At 40.4% G+C, this 16,193-nt stretch overlaps 1 protein-coding gene across 4 annotated transcripts in view; it reads left to right on the top strand.

The window, feature by feature from the left end:
* Positions 1-16,193, top strand: part of myripb (myosin VIIA and Rab interacting protein b) — a 126,395-nt gene that overhangs the window by 90,935 nt on the left and 19,267 nt on the right. For all 4 annotated transcript variants that reach the window (XM_086306078.1, XM_086306077.1, XM_086306074.1 and 1 more), the window contains exon 4: positions 7,948-8,084. In XM_086306078.1, the coding sequence (XP_086162204.1) occupies positions 7,948-8,084 (137 nt within the window). The remainder of the gene's footprint in view (positions 1-7,947; positions 8,085-16,193) is intronic.

Below are 16,193 nucleotides of genomic sequence, written 5' to 3'. Positions count from 1 at the left end.
TCCCATGTGGTGCTCTAGCTGTGCAGGAGGAGGACTCTGAGAGCAGATTATCTCCTTTTCCTATATGCTCTATACAGTCACATCAAATAGTATGTAAATGCACCACAGCTGGTGTTAAAAAAACCTTCTTTGTAGCTTTCTCATTTCTCCAGATGGCCATGTAGCTTGTGTATGGAGTGGCTTAAAGTAAATATGTCTGACATCACTTTTAACAGACCTACATGTGCAACTGAACAGCAACACACGACGACACATCTGGCCAGCTGTTACAGGAGCCAAATTGTGGTCAGTGCCCTTACTTAATTCTCAAATGCTCAATTACTCCACTGTGTACGCGCCTTAATTTTGGTTCACTTTTGCTAATTTCTCCAAATGTTAATCATATTCTATTTCATACTGTATGACAAGCAGTAAAAGCATTACTGTCATGTGAAGGCTGTGTGCAGGCAGGAATGGTGGACCCAAAATGCAGACCTTTGGGTCCACCAGCTTTAATGCTGAACTCAAAAGGGTAACAAAACTAGGAATACAAAATAGGCTTCCGCAGACAGAACACACAGCAAGATGTAGGTAGATCATGACACCGACAAACTGAAACACAGGGCTTAAATACACAGAGGGAGCAATCAGGGAATGGGCAACAGGAGGGAAACACAGCTGGGGCAAATCAGGCCTAACGAGACAAAGGACGCAAAACCAGACATGAGGCACGGACTTTCAAAATAAAACAGGAAACATAACACAGACACAGACTCGCAGGCAGGCACTACAACAGAGGGAACAGAGACGTGGGACCAGGGCAGACACAGACACTGACTGGACACGGGGATATAGCAGACAGGGGCGACTGCAAGGATTACACAGAGACATAAACCATAAGACAGAACTCTAACAAAGAAACCAAAGACTAGAAATGATAAATAATATAATAAACTCAAAACTCTGGGTCAACGACCCAGGCATCCTAACAATTACAGGCTGTTTTTTCCCCATTATTTCAAACTGTAAACACAGGAAGAGAGAGATTAATGAAGAGCCCAAATTGCTTGAGCTTATAGCTCCAGGTAAGTTTACTCCAGGTCATGAAGCATGGGATAGTTTCTGGTTTTCCTAAATTTTATCCACATGCCATTTTTGTGTATTTGGATCAAGCTGTAACTTCAAAAAAAGAATTGTGACGTACAGACATGCCAAAACTACCGTCCATCCAGTAGAAAATTGCACTGTAGAAAAAACCTCAATGGAAAAACAAATGCTTCTGGTCAAGACTTGTCACTTTAAACCAAAGGGGGTGACCCACAGGGTCAAACAATGTAAAATATCTTACAGGTCAAGAAAACAACCACACATCTACAATCAACACAAACTCTTTCTTAATTTATTCCTAAACTTTTGCAATTAAAAAACACAAATATCTACACTGTGTAGATATTTGGGGGCTCAACTTCGCCTGAGTTTCGTATGTTCTTGAGCAGCATATTTGAGCCTCTTTTTGTTCAAATAAAGTATTCTTCAAGACGTGCCTGTGCTGTGACAATGTGTGAATGACAAGGTAGGTAATCCATGCCAAAATTGCACCATGAGGGGTGAATTTCGAGCTCCAATTGAAACTCAAACCCTCATGACTGATAAACTTTCAGTCTGTCCAAAGACTTCAAATGCTGTATTACATTTATCTGTACAGTAGAGCAAATGCTGTTTGCAATACCCTGTATTCTGCTAGTTATTAGATAATATATGGTTCTAAATAAGATATCTTACAGTTTTAACATTTCACAAACTAAACTTGTAAACATTCTGCATCAACCTCAAGGAGAATATTAAATGTCTCTCATGAGTAAACACTGATTGATCTAGGCGTCACTTCATTCAGAAAGAAATTAATTAAGCTCAGTGTCTAATCCTCCATCGATTAACTGATTTTTAAGAAAGCCATTTTGGCAGTGCATAAGTAGCATAGTAATTTCCATACTGTGCCCTGGTCTCTTTCAGCTGCCAGCACTGAAAGGTGAAGGTCTAAAGAGAGAGCTGAATGATAAAAAGTAGGATGGACACACATGAGGCAGAGAGATAGGGAGAGAGAAGGATGATAGCTTTAGGCCATGAAAGAAAGCTAGCAGAAAGAAGCAATGGAAGAGTAAATTTTCTGCCCATTGCTTAAAGCTGTCTGTGCTTACGTTTGTATACTTTTTAAAGATACAGATAAGTGAAATGAATGTGCCAAAGCACCTTACTTTGAACCTGAAGCAACTATCCAAGTTAAATCCTGTGTATATTTAAATACATGCAGCATGAAAATGCTCCGGTCATAGTGCCCTGTTCATTAAGTGACCTCCTGCTCTTCCTGTGATATATAGACTGTATCCTAGAAACAGATGCTCGGTGTTCTCTACAGACCCTGATCATATGGTCAGCGCTCTCGGACTTCTAAATGAGTAGCATGCAATGTGTTGTTTGGGTTGTTATTCTACCCGTATTTGAACATCATATCTGGCATTTTATATAATATATTTCCAGCTGAGGTGTGCTTTTAAATGAGCACATTATTTATTCCAGCAGGAACAGAAAGCATGCAAGAGAAAGGATGCAGAAATAATAATAAAAAGCACACACGCACTCACTAAATTAGAAAAGGAGAAATGGTGCATGAAATACAAATACGCCTCTTACCGCCTTATTAAATAATGTATTCTTTTTATTTTCCTCTTCCTGCCTATCTAAATGTCAATCACAGAGGAACAGGCAGTTGATCAATATTCATGCTGCTTCCTGGAAAGGTTATGTACAGGACTACTGCTGTGTGAGCGCTGTTTTCCTGCCTCCTGCAAGCCACATGCTGTTTTAAATCATACCGACAGGTTAGTACGGTTCTGCCCAGGTTTGCAGAAAATCTCATGGGCATTGCAGTTGACCCATGACCTTGTCCTATTCTGCCAATGCCTATATTTTAGTAGCATGTCTTTAGTGCTGTGATATAGTGAAACAGACAGCATTGCTATTAACACCAAGCTGAAAACGGTGCCAATTATTTTACAATGCATTGCATATATACAAAGTATAATGTAAAATAATCAGCATTTTTCTCAGCTTTGTGTCATAAAACCTGTGCGCATGACCGGCTATATTCCTTAAAACACAGATAAAAAGTACAGGGACCTGAATACTAAAATAGATTTAGGTTTCAACTATTATGATTCTTTCCAGTTCCATATATTATTAATTATTAATGTTCTTAATCTTTCACTTTAGTGAGCGGTAATAAATACTGGCACTGCTGCCCCTCATTTCATTTACTTTAAAGCCACCCTCCCTCTAAGCCACCTTTCTTCTAATTGGCTGCCCCTAACAAAGAGAAGGTTTTGAAAAGGAGGTGGGCCTGAGTGTCTGAGATGATATTCAAGACATCCCATATTACTGACATTATGTAAAGAGCATGAAGTAAACTGCTAAATGAATGACTATTCTTGCCAGTATATTTTGTGTGTTTATTATTAATAAACACACAAAGAAATTAAATCATATATTAAATCATATGGTATATATTTCCCTCTTGTCCTGGTTTTATTTCCACAGTTTACAGTGTGCATGTTAAATCAATCTCTCATTCCCACTTCTTCCTCCTGGACAAATGTAATCTGCACAAGCACACCACTGTAGAAGCAGCAAAAGATGCAGATGAAACACATTCATTCTTGTTGGGACCGTTTTCTCCTGGTGCTCATATCATAAATTACAGTTAAATTCTCTCCCTAATCAAGCTTTGATTCTTCACCATAGCTTGCAATATCCAAAAATGTCACTGAGCTAAATGTTGTATCTTGACAGCCTCTAGGGTTGCTGTTGGGGCCCTTGGGTGACCTAACATTCCTTTGGAGAGGGCACAAGTAATACACTGACAAATGTCAATCGAGGTCTGGGCTTCTATGCTTAGGCTGCTGCCTATGCAACTAGAGAATGGAAAACTTAGTGTAGACTACTTCAAAATTTTATGAGGCAAAAAAAAGAGTTATTGAGTTTGTGGAACGAAAACAGGATTGTACTGTATGGAATAAGTCATTGAGCTTTTGTCTCAGACCTCACAACCTGGGAGCTTTAACCTCCCCTACATCAGACACTTTGATCTAAACCTGGAGCTGAATACAATCTCATTTTTCATCTTTTCGTCTTACATTAACAAGATCAATCACGCCGCGTGCCTTCAGAAGGGAATGTGGTTTGTTTGATGTGCTGCAATAGTCAACCCCCACCTTCCCTTCTCCTTCCGTTGCCTCTACAGTGACTTCAACAGAAGCTGAACCAACTAATTAGAAGGCACAGAAAGTCAATTATGATAATAGTTTCCCTTTTCTGGGGGAGGTGGGAAGTCAGCAAATCCAGCTACTCTTATTGCACTTCTTTGACGTACTGTTATATATATTTTATTTAGGATTCACTTAGATGTGCAAATTGGTTTCTGAAATACAGAGGGCAAACGGGGTAGAGAAGAAGCCCTTTTAAGAAATGAAGCGCTGGTTCCAAAGCTTCGGCAGGGAGTTGAGCAAAGTGATGATGACGGAAGGGTAAACCTAGCGTCAGGAGACCACAGGAATCCCTCTTATTCATGCAGCAGCTGAGCTTCAGGGAATCTCTTAGCCTCATTATTAAAGTGCGTATGAGTATTTGCAGAAGCTCACACAACAGTGGAGCTCTTGCTTGAAAGCCTCTGCTTATCCACTCTACTCTGCTCCCTTCTTCATCTTCTTTTTAGATCAGATCACTCCAGGGAAGCAATGTCATGCTTCATTCATCAAGACGCCTCTCCCTCTGTCCTTAATCCATCTGTCTTTTTTTAAAGGGAGCGCTTGACTATAAAAAGTTTGTGTCACTGGTATGGAACGAAGCAGATGTCTAAGCTGGGGATTGCATTTACTGGTCATCTGTTTTTTGTGCCAGTGAGACTGGCAAACCAAGGAGTGAAAGCTCTGGGCCACTGTGAGGCAATATATATGTATATATAACATACAACCCCAATTCTAAATAAGTTAGGATGCTGTCTACAATGTAAACCAATAACTTATAAATCTCATAAAGCCACATTTAACCCCAACTCTCACAACAGACCATAGAAAACATATAAAATGTTTAAATTGAGAACATTTGAAATTTCAAGAAAAATCTAATTTTGAATTTGATGGCAGCTACACGTCAAACCGGGCAAGTTTAGCACTGCATAGCATTCAGAATCTTGCACACAGAGATTTGCTATAAATGATGAGATATTCTTTGCTATTTCACATTGTGAGACAAATGCTGTTTTTTCCAGAGTAGTGAACCCATTTTTATTTCAGACAGTCTTTGCCTCTCTAAGATGCACTTTTTTATATCCAATCATGTTCTCAAAAGGCTGATTCTGCTCATCTGGACGTAGCGTTTTCAGTGGGAGAAACGTTTCTCGCTATGTCCAGATGAACAGAATCAACCTTTGGAGATTTGCTTACCTGGATGATTGAGAATGCATCAAGACCTCCAGTTATGTTGCTGACCTGTTGCTGAATTAATTGAATTAGTTGCAAAATGTTCCTCCAGCTGTTTTCTTTTTAGTACCACTTACTTAACTTACTTCCAAACATTTTTGAGATGTGTTGCTCATATAAAATGTTAAATTAGCATATATTTTTTAATGAAATAGTAACATTTATGAGTTTAAACATTTAATATGACATCGGCACTGGATCCTTTGGGTCTCAGTCCATGGATGGGATTTTCATAGACTTATTGCAGTGCTTGGTTGGATTAAAGTCTGGGTCAAAGATTTGGACTCTTTGAATGGATCAACAATGCAACAAAGTGTTGCCAAGGAGTTCTATTGTTGTTGGTCTGCAACAAAGTTTATGTGGATTTTATGTGTCCAAGTAATATCTACAATTGACAGCATCAACGTTCTCCCAGAGAATAATTTCACTCTGAGATGATCAGTGTTAGTCTTATTGGTCTGGTGTCAATATCCTTGGTGCACTTTCGGTATGCCTTTTTGAAGATGTTTTGAAAGGGGACAGATTTTTTTTAAAGAAAGCCAGAGGCAGCATAGTCTAATTAACCACAAGTTTAACTGACTATGGTGGAAACTATTAGTGTGTTAAACAGTCATAATTTCAGAAAGAAAATCCACATTTCCAGGTAGTACTGTGGCTTTTAAGAAAGTAGGGCATAGCAGTAGTGACAAATTCCAAATGGCCATGGGGTTTAGCAGACAGGCAGTGATACTTATTTTCATTTTGCTCTATACATAGATGCTACTCAGGCATACAACTTCATTTCACCATTGCTTTGCAGCACTTTCATTTCCTTCAGTATTTCCTTCACTTTAAAGATTGCCCCCGATGCACCAGCTCATTTCAGAAATGGACCCTATTTGTAGTGCTCCCTCATATGACGCCAGCTCATAACTGCGTTGCACTCGCAGATTCATGTTTGTACCGCCTTCCCCGAGCCCATATGGAGATGAAAAAGAGCCAGGCCTTTTTACTTGAGCTCGGTAGCCACCGTTAAATTGACTGGGTTGACCCCGTGGCATGAAATTAAGGAGCTGAGGCCCATTGAGCAGCCCAGCTGATAGAGGCAGAGGATAATAAATCCAGCGGAGGGAGGTTAAAAAGGAGGGAGGAGGGGATGGATGTGGCAGACCATGTAGCCTCAGGGACACACCACATCCCTTTATTAGAATAGCTATTTTCGCCCTCCCTTTTCCCAACCAGTCCACTCATTGAGCAGAAGCACCAACATGCGCGCGCATTAAAGAACTCTGTCATGTCTGTTTGAGCTCTCTCACTTTGCTCTTTCATAATATGGGAAATAGAGCCAACGATATGTGCAGCATGGTGTCATATTTGCACAGAGAACTGTGTGCCCGCAGACCTGAAGCCTGTTCATTCATATTAAAGATAAAAAAGCAGACTATTGAACTTTTGTTGGGGGATATTTTCCACTGCTGATTTGGTGTTGTCAAAGCATAATTAATCAATTATTATGTACCACAGGCTTTTAATGTATCTGTTTTTTGTGCACAAAATGTTGTAACACACACACACACAAATGAAATTGAGTTGAGACAAATTACAAAGGAAATGTTCGTCATTTATTATGATTTGTTTTGTGAAGACTGTTCCAAAGGCAGAAACATACAAGCCCTAACTGTGTACTATGATGTATACAGTGCGTTTATGTGGCTTTCTTTGCTTGAACAGTGAATATGTCTTTGTTTGTCCTCCCATGTGAGTGACAGTGGCATGGAAAAGCACGAGGAGAGCAGGAGGGACTGCAAGATAAACCACAAAGTTGGCAGAGTTTCATGCAATCCAATGCAACGCTGGCGCAAAGGGAGCGCGTTTTCTGAGGGATTTTCATAACCCTCGCCGTTATGAATTACTGCTTATGTAATCATCTGCTCTCTGCTAAGGTCTGCCTGGCTGCCCTTCAAGCATCCACACTGGTCCGTGCATCAAGAAATAAGAAAAGAGCTGAAAAATGATGTGACGACAGATCTGAAAACCGCAAGCATCCACTGCTGTCAAACACACAAGACGCTGCTAAGATGCTGCATGACAGTGCTGCTCAAACGGTTTTGTAGCTTCTATACAGCCCACACATAACGAGAGGAAGAAGCCCTTGAAAAGCCAATTTGCTTTAAATTAAAACACATGAAAAGTCCACAAAAACAGAGATCCACAGTCCTGTGTGCGTCACTCTTTAGTGGGTAATACATCCATTCATTTCTTAATTGATCTATAAGGTCTGGTTGCCTGCCTATCTCTGTAATTATTAGAAGATACTCATCTTATGCAGATTTAATCGTTTTGGCTTAAGCTCAAAGTTATAATCCTGCTGTGATTATAGTGAAATTTAACCCTACCACTTTTATTGCCATCTGTTCATTTTGACTCAATGTCGTGTTTCCTTTCGCTCCTACAGGATTTTGAAGACGCAGTCGCTCGAATGGTATTACAATAATGTGAAGAGTCGCTTCAAGAGGTTCGGCAGCGCCAAGGTTTTGAAGACTCTGTACAGAAAGCACATCATCGTGAGAGGAACGTTCTCTGATCTCCCAGGTAAGTACATTCCTGCATATTATGATGATTTTTTTTTATTGCCATATATCTTTTTTAACCCTGTGATTATTCCCTTTGGCATCATTTTGATTTCAGATACAATCTTTCTTTGGCAGCGTCTGCATCTCGCTGTGATTAAAGCAGTTTGCTGGAAAGATGATCAAAAAAATTGAGATTCTTGGTTTTGGCCAGACATTAAGAGTAAACGCAGCCAAGCTCACTTGATTGCTCATTAGTCCGCGTTGTTAAATGGTCACTCGCTTTGTTTCACGCGTTTTTGCCGTCTCGTGTAATGAGTTGCCTAATTGTTTTGTCATCGGTAACAAAGGTTTTGTCACACACATGCACGTCTTCAGCTCAAGCGAAACTCGCCGCTGCGCATCCTTTGACTCTTCTTTTGTTGTTTTGAGAAATCTAGTCTCTCAAATGACTCTCTTGGTTTTGTTGAAAATACTTCTGCACCTATGAACTGGCCTTTCGTGCAAGTGGGTGAGTCACTGCTGCTGCTGCTGCTGGTGCTCACGAGTGTTGGAGTTGGTAATGGTCATGGTTAAGATACCCTCCGGAAAAGTCCTGCCACTTAATCTCAGGCTCAGGTCACTTTGCTTCTTGTATATACCAAAACATTTTTATTTTTTTTCTCCCAGCCTTCCTCTGCTTCACGTAACATTGTTTTGACCAGGCTGCACCATGATCGGGCTGCACCCTGTGGCTGACAACAAGGCATTATTTCATATCCTGGTACATGGGATTAAATGGAGGAAAAGAACACAGAGGGGATAAATCAGGTCAGAGTTGAGGCACGATTAGATGAGCTGAGATGTTTAGGGAATACATCAAGTTTATTTTGTCTGGAATTTCTAAAGTGATTTGCGAGGCACAATGAATATCACAGCCAGAAGGAATTATAACTGCAACTATGTAACGCACAGAGTAGAGGACTTTAGCTATGGTACTACAGCCTGCAATGCAACTTACATTAATTATTACTGTGGCGTTATTGTTGTTTCCTTTTAATGGGATTGGCCAAATTCTGCATGACAAAGATCTAAAAGTATGAAGTCCAGAGCAATGATTGCATGTCTAATGTCTATATGTCTAATAACATGGTGACAATTCAGTTTAGCAACTATATGGTGTTATTAAAAGCAATAAAATGCTGGTTTTTAAAGCTTGATCGCACAGCTTTGATGGGACTGTTTTGTTTTTACATCCGCACTCTGTGCATCAATCTTATTCTTAAAAAAAACAAAACTAAGTATGCAGTTACTCAGTGGCTTCCATGCATGTTTGACATTTTGCAGTTCATTTCTATCATTTTCACAGTAGGGTGTCCTTCTGGGAGAAGTACAAAGCTTTCATGGTTTTTATTTTTTTGGTTGTTGTGACTGTAGCTTTTATTTTGGTATGTGAGTGGACAAAATGATCATCCTTGTAAAGCTCTAGTTGTTTGATTTCCTCTCCACTTCTCTCCCCTGTAATCATCGATCCTCCTCCCCATTCTGCTTGCACTGGGTCCTCTCCTCTCCTCCATCTGGGGAGGAGGAGGAGGGATTATGTGACTCTGCTCATGGTCTTCCAGCTTGCCTGAACCAACCAGTAGATTACACCGCTTCCAATTCTCAAATACCCACTCACACCCACTCCCAGTAACTGGCTAACGGACTGCCCATATGATATGGATATGCTGTGACGTGTGCAGGCCATTCAGGTTCTGTGTGTGTGTCTGGATATTAGTGGCTTGTACAGGAGAGCTGTGGATGTCCTCACTGTCAGAGGTTATATTTCATTTTTGTGTTTGTATTAAATACATTATCTTGTGTTCTGTCAAACTAACTCAAAAGATATTTTAAAAAATGATCAAAAGACAGAGCTAAAGCTGAGAAAAGTAAGGGCTTTGACTTTAAGAAAATTGCTCCTAAAACCTCCTTTTTGGCTGCTAATGTCAAGTGTTTTGACAAGTTTATAAGGGAAACAGATTAACACGATTTACATCAGAACTGCTGAGCTTCAACAGAATAATAAGATCAGCAAGTAAATCAGCAATAGATTGCGGTGGGTGGTGGTGGGGGGATCAATTATAAAGATGTTGCTCATTAACAAGCCGATGTTGCACCATCTCATTTGGTCTGTTTTGCTTCGAGAAAAATAAGTTTTTGTTATGTAGCCCAGAAACTCCACCAGAATGTTAATAATCTCTTTTCTTCATGCATACAGAAAAGCGGCTTCATAAACCATCCCCGGCTATATGTGAAATATAGTCTGCTTTCATAGAAAAGAATGTTAAATATTTCATCACCGAGGGGCCACTGAAGGTGAAATCAGTTCCACACGAGTGTGAAATGTCAGCTGCCATGACGGCCGGTGGGAGTGATGTGACTGTTCTACATCTATCGTGTTTCCAAAGAGAGAGTGCGACCTTCTCTTTGAGGACAAAGAGAAGGTCACGCAAGGAACAGAACATGCTCTTTGTGCTTTCACGTCCATGTTTTCCTGTTGAAGGCAGCGATGCTCCTTTGTGGCAATAGTCTGTGTGTGCACGGAAGGATACGAGTGCTGCTCTGCGTGATCAATCTGGCGCCTGGGGACTTTTTCGCATTAAGAATGGATGAAGTGTTGGTGACCACGTTCTCTGAAGACGAGCAAATCGCATATCAGTGACAACAGATAGAAGACTTAAAGGGAATCATCCATCCATCTATTCTCTTTGCTTTTCTCAGAACTGATCCAAGTGTCTGATTAAGTGGATCGGCAGATGCAAAGCACTAATCTGGATGTGTGTTAAATTAGTAATTAATGCCTTTGATGGGGAATATAGCATCAAATTAAAAGAAATGTGTGCAGCGGTTGTTTTTAATTGTGCATTAGTCTCTCTTAAACATTTTAGTATTAAACTCTTGCAGCGAATAAGAGCCTACATGTCAACAAACTGAGGCTATTAGATGTGACAGAAAACAGCAGAGATATGGTATAGTGTCATGGCAAGAGGCTAGAGGGGAAAGCACTTCTTTCTCTTATGCACACAGAGCACATGACAGAGTATGAATCCATTTAAATTTTAATACTGATATGAAATATCAAGAATCAGTTCCAAGCTGGCATCAACGCAGGAGTACAAAACTGCTGACGCCAAGGTTGGAAACACTAACAACAGTGTGGGAGGGGGCCCACAGATTCTGTCTTCGGTCATTTTCTTCCCACTGAAATGACCTGAACTGCAGTGCTACGTAATCATTGATTCTCAAACCTGTCGAAACAACACTGGCCACTTCCATGATGGGATAAGAGGATTCCTGTGTTCTGGATCTATCTGGCTGGGGCCTTTCTGTCTGCACAGGCACCTTCATCAATTCAGTTAAGTTCAATTCGGTTTTATTTATGTAGTACCAGCAGGAATAGCCACTTCAAGGTGCTTGATATTGTAAGGTAAAGACCCTACAGTAATACAGAGAAAACGCCAACATTTAAACAATGCCCTTTGAGCAATCACTTGGTGACAGTGGGAAGGAAAAGGAAGGAAGGAAATCTCCGATAGGCTCAGGGAGGGGCCTATCAGGGTCTGCTGTAACTGGCTGGTGGTGATGTGAGGACGTCAGGACAAAAGACACACTGCAGAAGACAGTCAAAGATGAATAATAAGTAAAGATTAAATGGAGAGTAGTGTGTGAAGAGCAAATGACCATCATCAGTCCCTGACATCATTGTCCAGCGGCACAACCCTGATGTGATGTTATTGAGCTTTACGTGCTGGTAATCAACTTTTTTGTAGCTGGAGCACGGCTAGGTGTTTGGTTATACATAATAAAGGTGTCTGTCATCTAAATTGTGGCATCTTGCTAGTACCTTGTCAAACATAGTTATTCAAACTTCGAAATTAGTTTAGTGTAAGCCACTTGTCTGCTTTGCAGCTTAGGAAATTAAAACGCTTGTATCTGATGGTGTCAGTAGGTTCTTGCTGTCGAGTTGCTGTTGAGCAGTCGAACAGGTGTGCTTAAAAAAGTGGCTGCCTACTTTAAATAAATATTGTTCCATGTTCATGTCTTTTGCAAAAGCTGTGCTTCTTTCTAAAATCTATTTCTGTTCCACTGTGGTAAACTGGTTTAAGTGCAGTAGCCAATGTTGGATATTGGCCATTGGCAATTTTTTTTATGACAGATTAGCTTTGGATTAAATATCTCCATCACAATGTAATGTTTATAGATATCTCCCTGCCTCTCCAGTCTCATTTTATGGTATAACATCATAAAATTCGCCATGAAACGCAGCACGGTGAGTTGGTTATAAAAGATCAAGAGCAGGAATGGTGAATTTTTTTTCTGACACTTAAATCTCATTCATTTCAAATGGAGGATTACTGATGTCCTACTTTTCTCCTGCCTTTTGTGTTTGCTGTCACATCCCTTCAATTGCTCGGGAGGCTTACCTATCGAGGAAGGTGACAGTGACTTGAGAAATCCTCCGGCATCGTATCACCTTCAGTTCTCAGTAGTGAGAAAGTTGAGGGAGAGAGGAGCAGGCGTGTGAGTAAACCTGATGTAACTCCAAATGTTTGATGTGTAGCTGCAAACATTTGTGCAAATCTTTCTCTTCTGAGTCTCTTTTCTTTTTCTCATTCTTTTGAATGTGATGCATATTGCAAAACTGGATTCACACAATTCACATGTGGTGATAAAAAGCTTCAGCACAGCTACAATAATACAGAATGTGTTTCCATGCAAACAGCAGATTGCTTTCAAATACAATGCTTTACATTGGCTCAGCTTTTATTTTATGTGCTCATGAGGCAACTTCTTTTAAATGCTGCTGAACGAGGTCTGGTCTGATCCTTTTCTGTCCACTGACTGATTTAAAGTCTCAACCTTCAGCACTGAACTGCTATGCAGTAGGTTACATGTAGCTTATCTAGTGAGTCACTGACAGGACAATGTGAACAGTGACCTTGAGTCTGTCTTCGTGCTGTTCTGCTAAAATAGTGCAGAAGAAGAGAAATGTAGTAACAAAACCCAAGGGTCTCCTGGATCATTTTTATGTATATTTTTTTATTTTTAGGAGATTTGTCCTCATTTGAGACCTTCTTTTGCACCTTTTACGATAAAGCTATTCCACCAGACAGTCATGGAAATCATTTATTGGCATTTGTGGGATCTTTTCTTTTGATTGGCTGGGCTCTTTGAGCTGAAAGCTTGGTGACTCTTAGTACAGTGCTCTGTATGTGTGCTAAGATGAGGGCAAAATGTTAACCGGGAGCCTAGAGCTACTGACGTTTAAAGCAAACAACTACAAGGCTTGGACTTTTAGTGGTGTCAACAAGTCAACTGTATCTGCTGGCATTCATTTAGATACAGTATGTGTGTGTGTTGATGCACTGAAAGGTCTGATCTTTAGCCCCTGGATTTAATACCACCTTGTATTATTTCTAGTAGTTTTTCTACATCCCACTCCTCTTTTCAACTACTCCTACACTAATGTCTAACCTCTTAAGATTTTCTGCCATAATGTCTGTTTTTATCTTTTTCTTTCATGCACTGCTTTGTGTGGGATTAATGTTTTCTTCTTCTCCCAAATGAGCATTTTCGCTGACTCGGGGCTGCATTCTTGAGTCATTAAACAGCATTGTTCGTGACCTGTTTCCTGCATTAGAAAGATTAGTCCAATCGGCTGCTTGCTTCAAGTCATCAAGTCAGTCCTTTTAAGTAATTGCGGTCTGCAGGTGGCTTTGGTTGCTTTTCAGAAGTGGGGAAAAAAAATTGAAAGCTGCAGTTAATTAGTGGAAACATTTTTCTCCTTCATTTTACTGCTCGCCGCCATCATTTGAACTTTAAAGGCTGTGTTTGCCCCAATACTAATTAATTTCTCATCACGCATGAACCCACACGCTTCCCGGTGCTAGAAGCCCCACCTGGATGAAGTTATTTCATCAAACACCCTACATCGTGTGTCTTACATTTCATGATAGATCTAAATGACTTTGACATAATCTCAAATAAGGAAATAAGTAAAATGCCAAATTCTCACAGATAAATAAACGTTACTTTTCTTCACTACCTAGGCTTTCATGATGTGAACAGACACTCTGTCAGTTAAGCCATTGTTCTGAGGACTTTGTTTATGAGACTGTATGTGCTGCCAGATGCTGCATAGTAATTGAAAGGAAACGGCCCAGACTCTCCTCCTCCTGCTGCCGCTGCTGCTGGCACTTCAGGAATGCTCTAAGTGGAGCTTTATTGGCTCATTTATTCATGCACCCTGACTCTCTTTTGTTTCCTCTGTCTTTCCGCATAGTCTGTTTTATGACACTCTATTTATTTCAATCAACATAACCCAAATTGTTTATGCGAGCATGCAGTTCTTCTTGCTTTTGTATTCAATATTTTTATTCCAACACAGCAAAGAATTTGGATTTCTGCTGCACGCAGTGGCCTATTAAACCATATTATTCAATATCCATACACGGTTTTATTCTTGTAAGACAACGCATGAACTAGATTAAGTTCTTCATCTAATTGTAATGCCTTAAAATTTAATAAAATCTGACTCTACACTGCTTCTGTCGTATATATGGAGCATTAAAGAGGTTGAAGATTGAAGCACTCTAGAAGGACAAGGAGGTTCTTGAGCAATATGCTAGCTACATCCATCAGCTTGTTAAGGTTGTAGGCATAGACGTTCTTTGGGCGAAATCCAGAAATCAGTGTGTTCACAGTGGTGTATGCCTTAGCAAATATATTATTTACTATTTTTGCAATCTTACTTTAGTGCGTTTGCTCATAAATCAGTCATAAATCGCTATCAGCGTTGTAGCACGGTAACATTTTCAGTCAGCAGTCTCCGGGGGCAACATACTTTGCATATTTAAACGTCATCAGCATGGTTGCCAACTCACACTGTTCACATGGGACTCTTGCGCTGAGCCTCTGGCTTATTCTCACACTGCCATTGACAACACTCAGCAAATGTTGCCTCATTTGGTTGTATTAATTCAGCCTTTGGAGCTGAATCAGAATCAGAATCAGAATCAGAATGGGTTTATTGCCAGATGTTGAGGTTTACAACATTAGGAAATTGCTGCGGTGCTTCAGTGCAGACAATAAGAATTAAAGTGCTATGTAGAAAGAAAGATATGTGCATGAGATATACATGAGATATATACATGAGAATAAGAATTATGAGTGCTACGTAGAAAGATATATACATGAGTGCAGGTGGTGATCAGTGCCAGACATGAAATGATGCAGTGACACAGCGTAGGGTCATGTGTTAGTGGCGGGGACAGTCATGTGGTTATTGTTCATGTGTCCAACAGCAGAGGGGAAGAAACTGTTCTTGTGGCGAGAGGTTCTGGTGCGAATGGACCGGAGCCTCCTGCCTGAGGGGAGCAGGTCAAACAGACTGTGTCCAGGGTGAGAAGGGTCAGCTGAGATCCGGGCTGCACGCCCCAGTGTCCTGAAGATGTATGATGCACACTGCAGCCTCTCAGACAGTGTTTCTGTGTGGACTCTGTATCCTCCTTCATGTGTCAACATCTGTTTCCACAAACACACCAAAGCTATTAATTATACAGTAAACTGCTCTCAACTGGTCAGTTAGAAAAGTCAATAACGTTGCTAGTTCTGTCTGTGCAGCTGTAATTTGAAGCGCCTGTGTAGTTAACTGGTTACACATACTGTGGAGTTATACTACTACATACTAGCCTATGTAGTGTATTGTATTTATCCATTATACACTATATGGACAAAAGCATTGGAACACACCTCTTAATCTTTGCATTTCAGTCCCTAGCTGTTTAGTGTGCCTTCACAAACATGTATAAAAGAATTAGCAGAAAGTAGCAGCCTGGATGCAGGACTCAGCAGAAAGAGGTGAACTTAACTTTGTTGCTGGCAAAAGACCATGAAAACAAGAAACTATCATTTTCATTTATAACTATAATAGGGCGATGTAGGAACTTATTGACAGACTGACAACAAGCTGAACTGACTGACAGACTGAACATCACAAACACAAGACAAGGGACTATCAAAATAAAACAGGAAGTAACACACATACTGAGAACCAGACTATGACACGCGCACTTGGCAAAACAGGGATATTGACAGCCAGAGAGACATG

Source organism: Aulonocara sp. 'chitande type north' Nkhata Bay, linkage group LG9 (genome assembly GCF_057382095.1).
Source record: "Aulonocara sp. 'chitande type north' Nkhata Bay isolate Kocher_YH1m ecotype deep benthic linkage group LG9, A_spYH_male_GT1.1, whole genome shotgun sequence".
NCBI lineage: Eukaryota > Metazoa > Chordata > Actinopteri > Cichliformes > Cichlidae > Aulonocara > Aulonocara sp. 'chitande type north' Nkhata Bay.
Note: the sequence above shows the minus strand (reverse complement) of the source record. Positions and strands in the feature narration are given on the sequence as shown.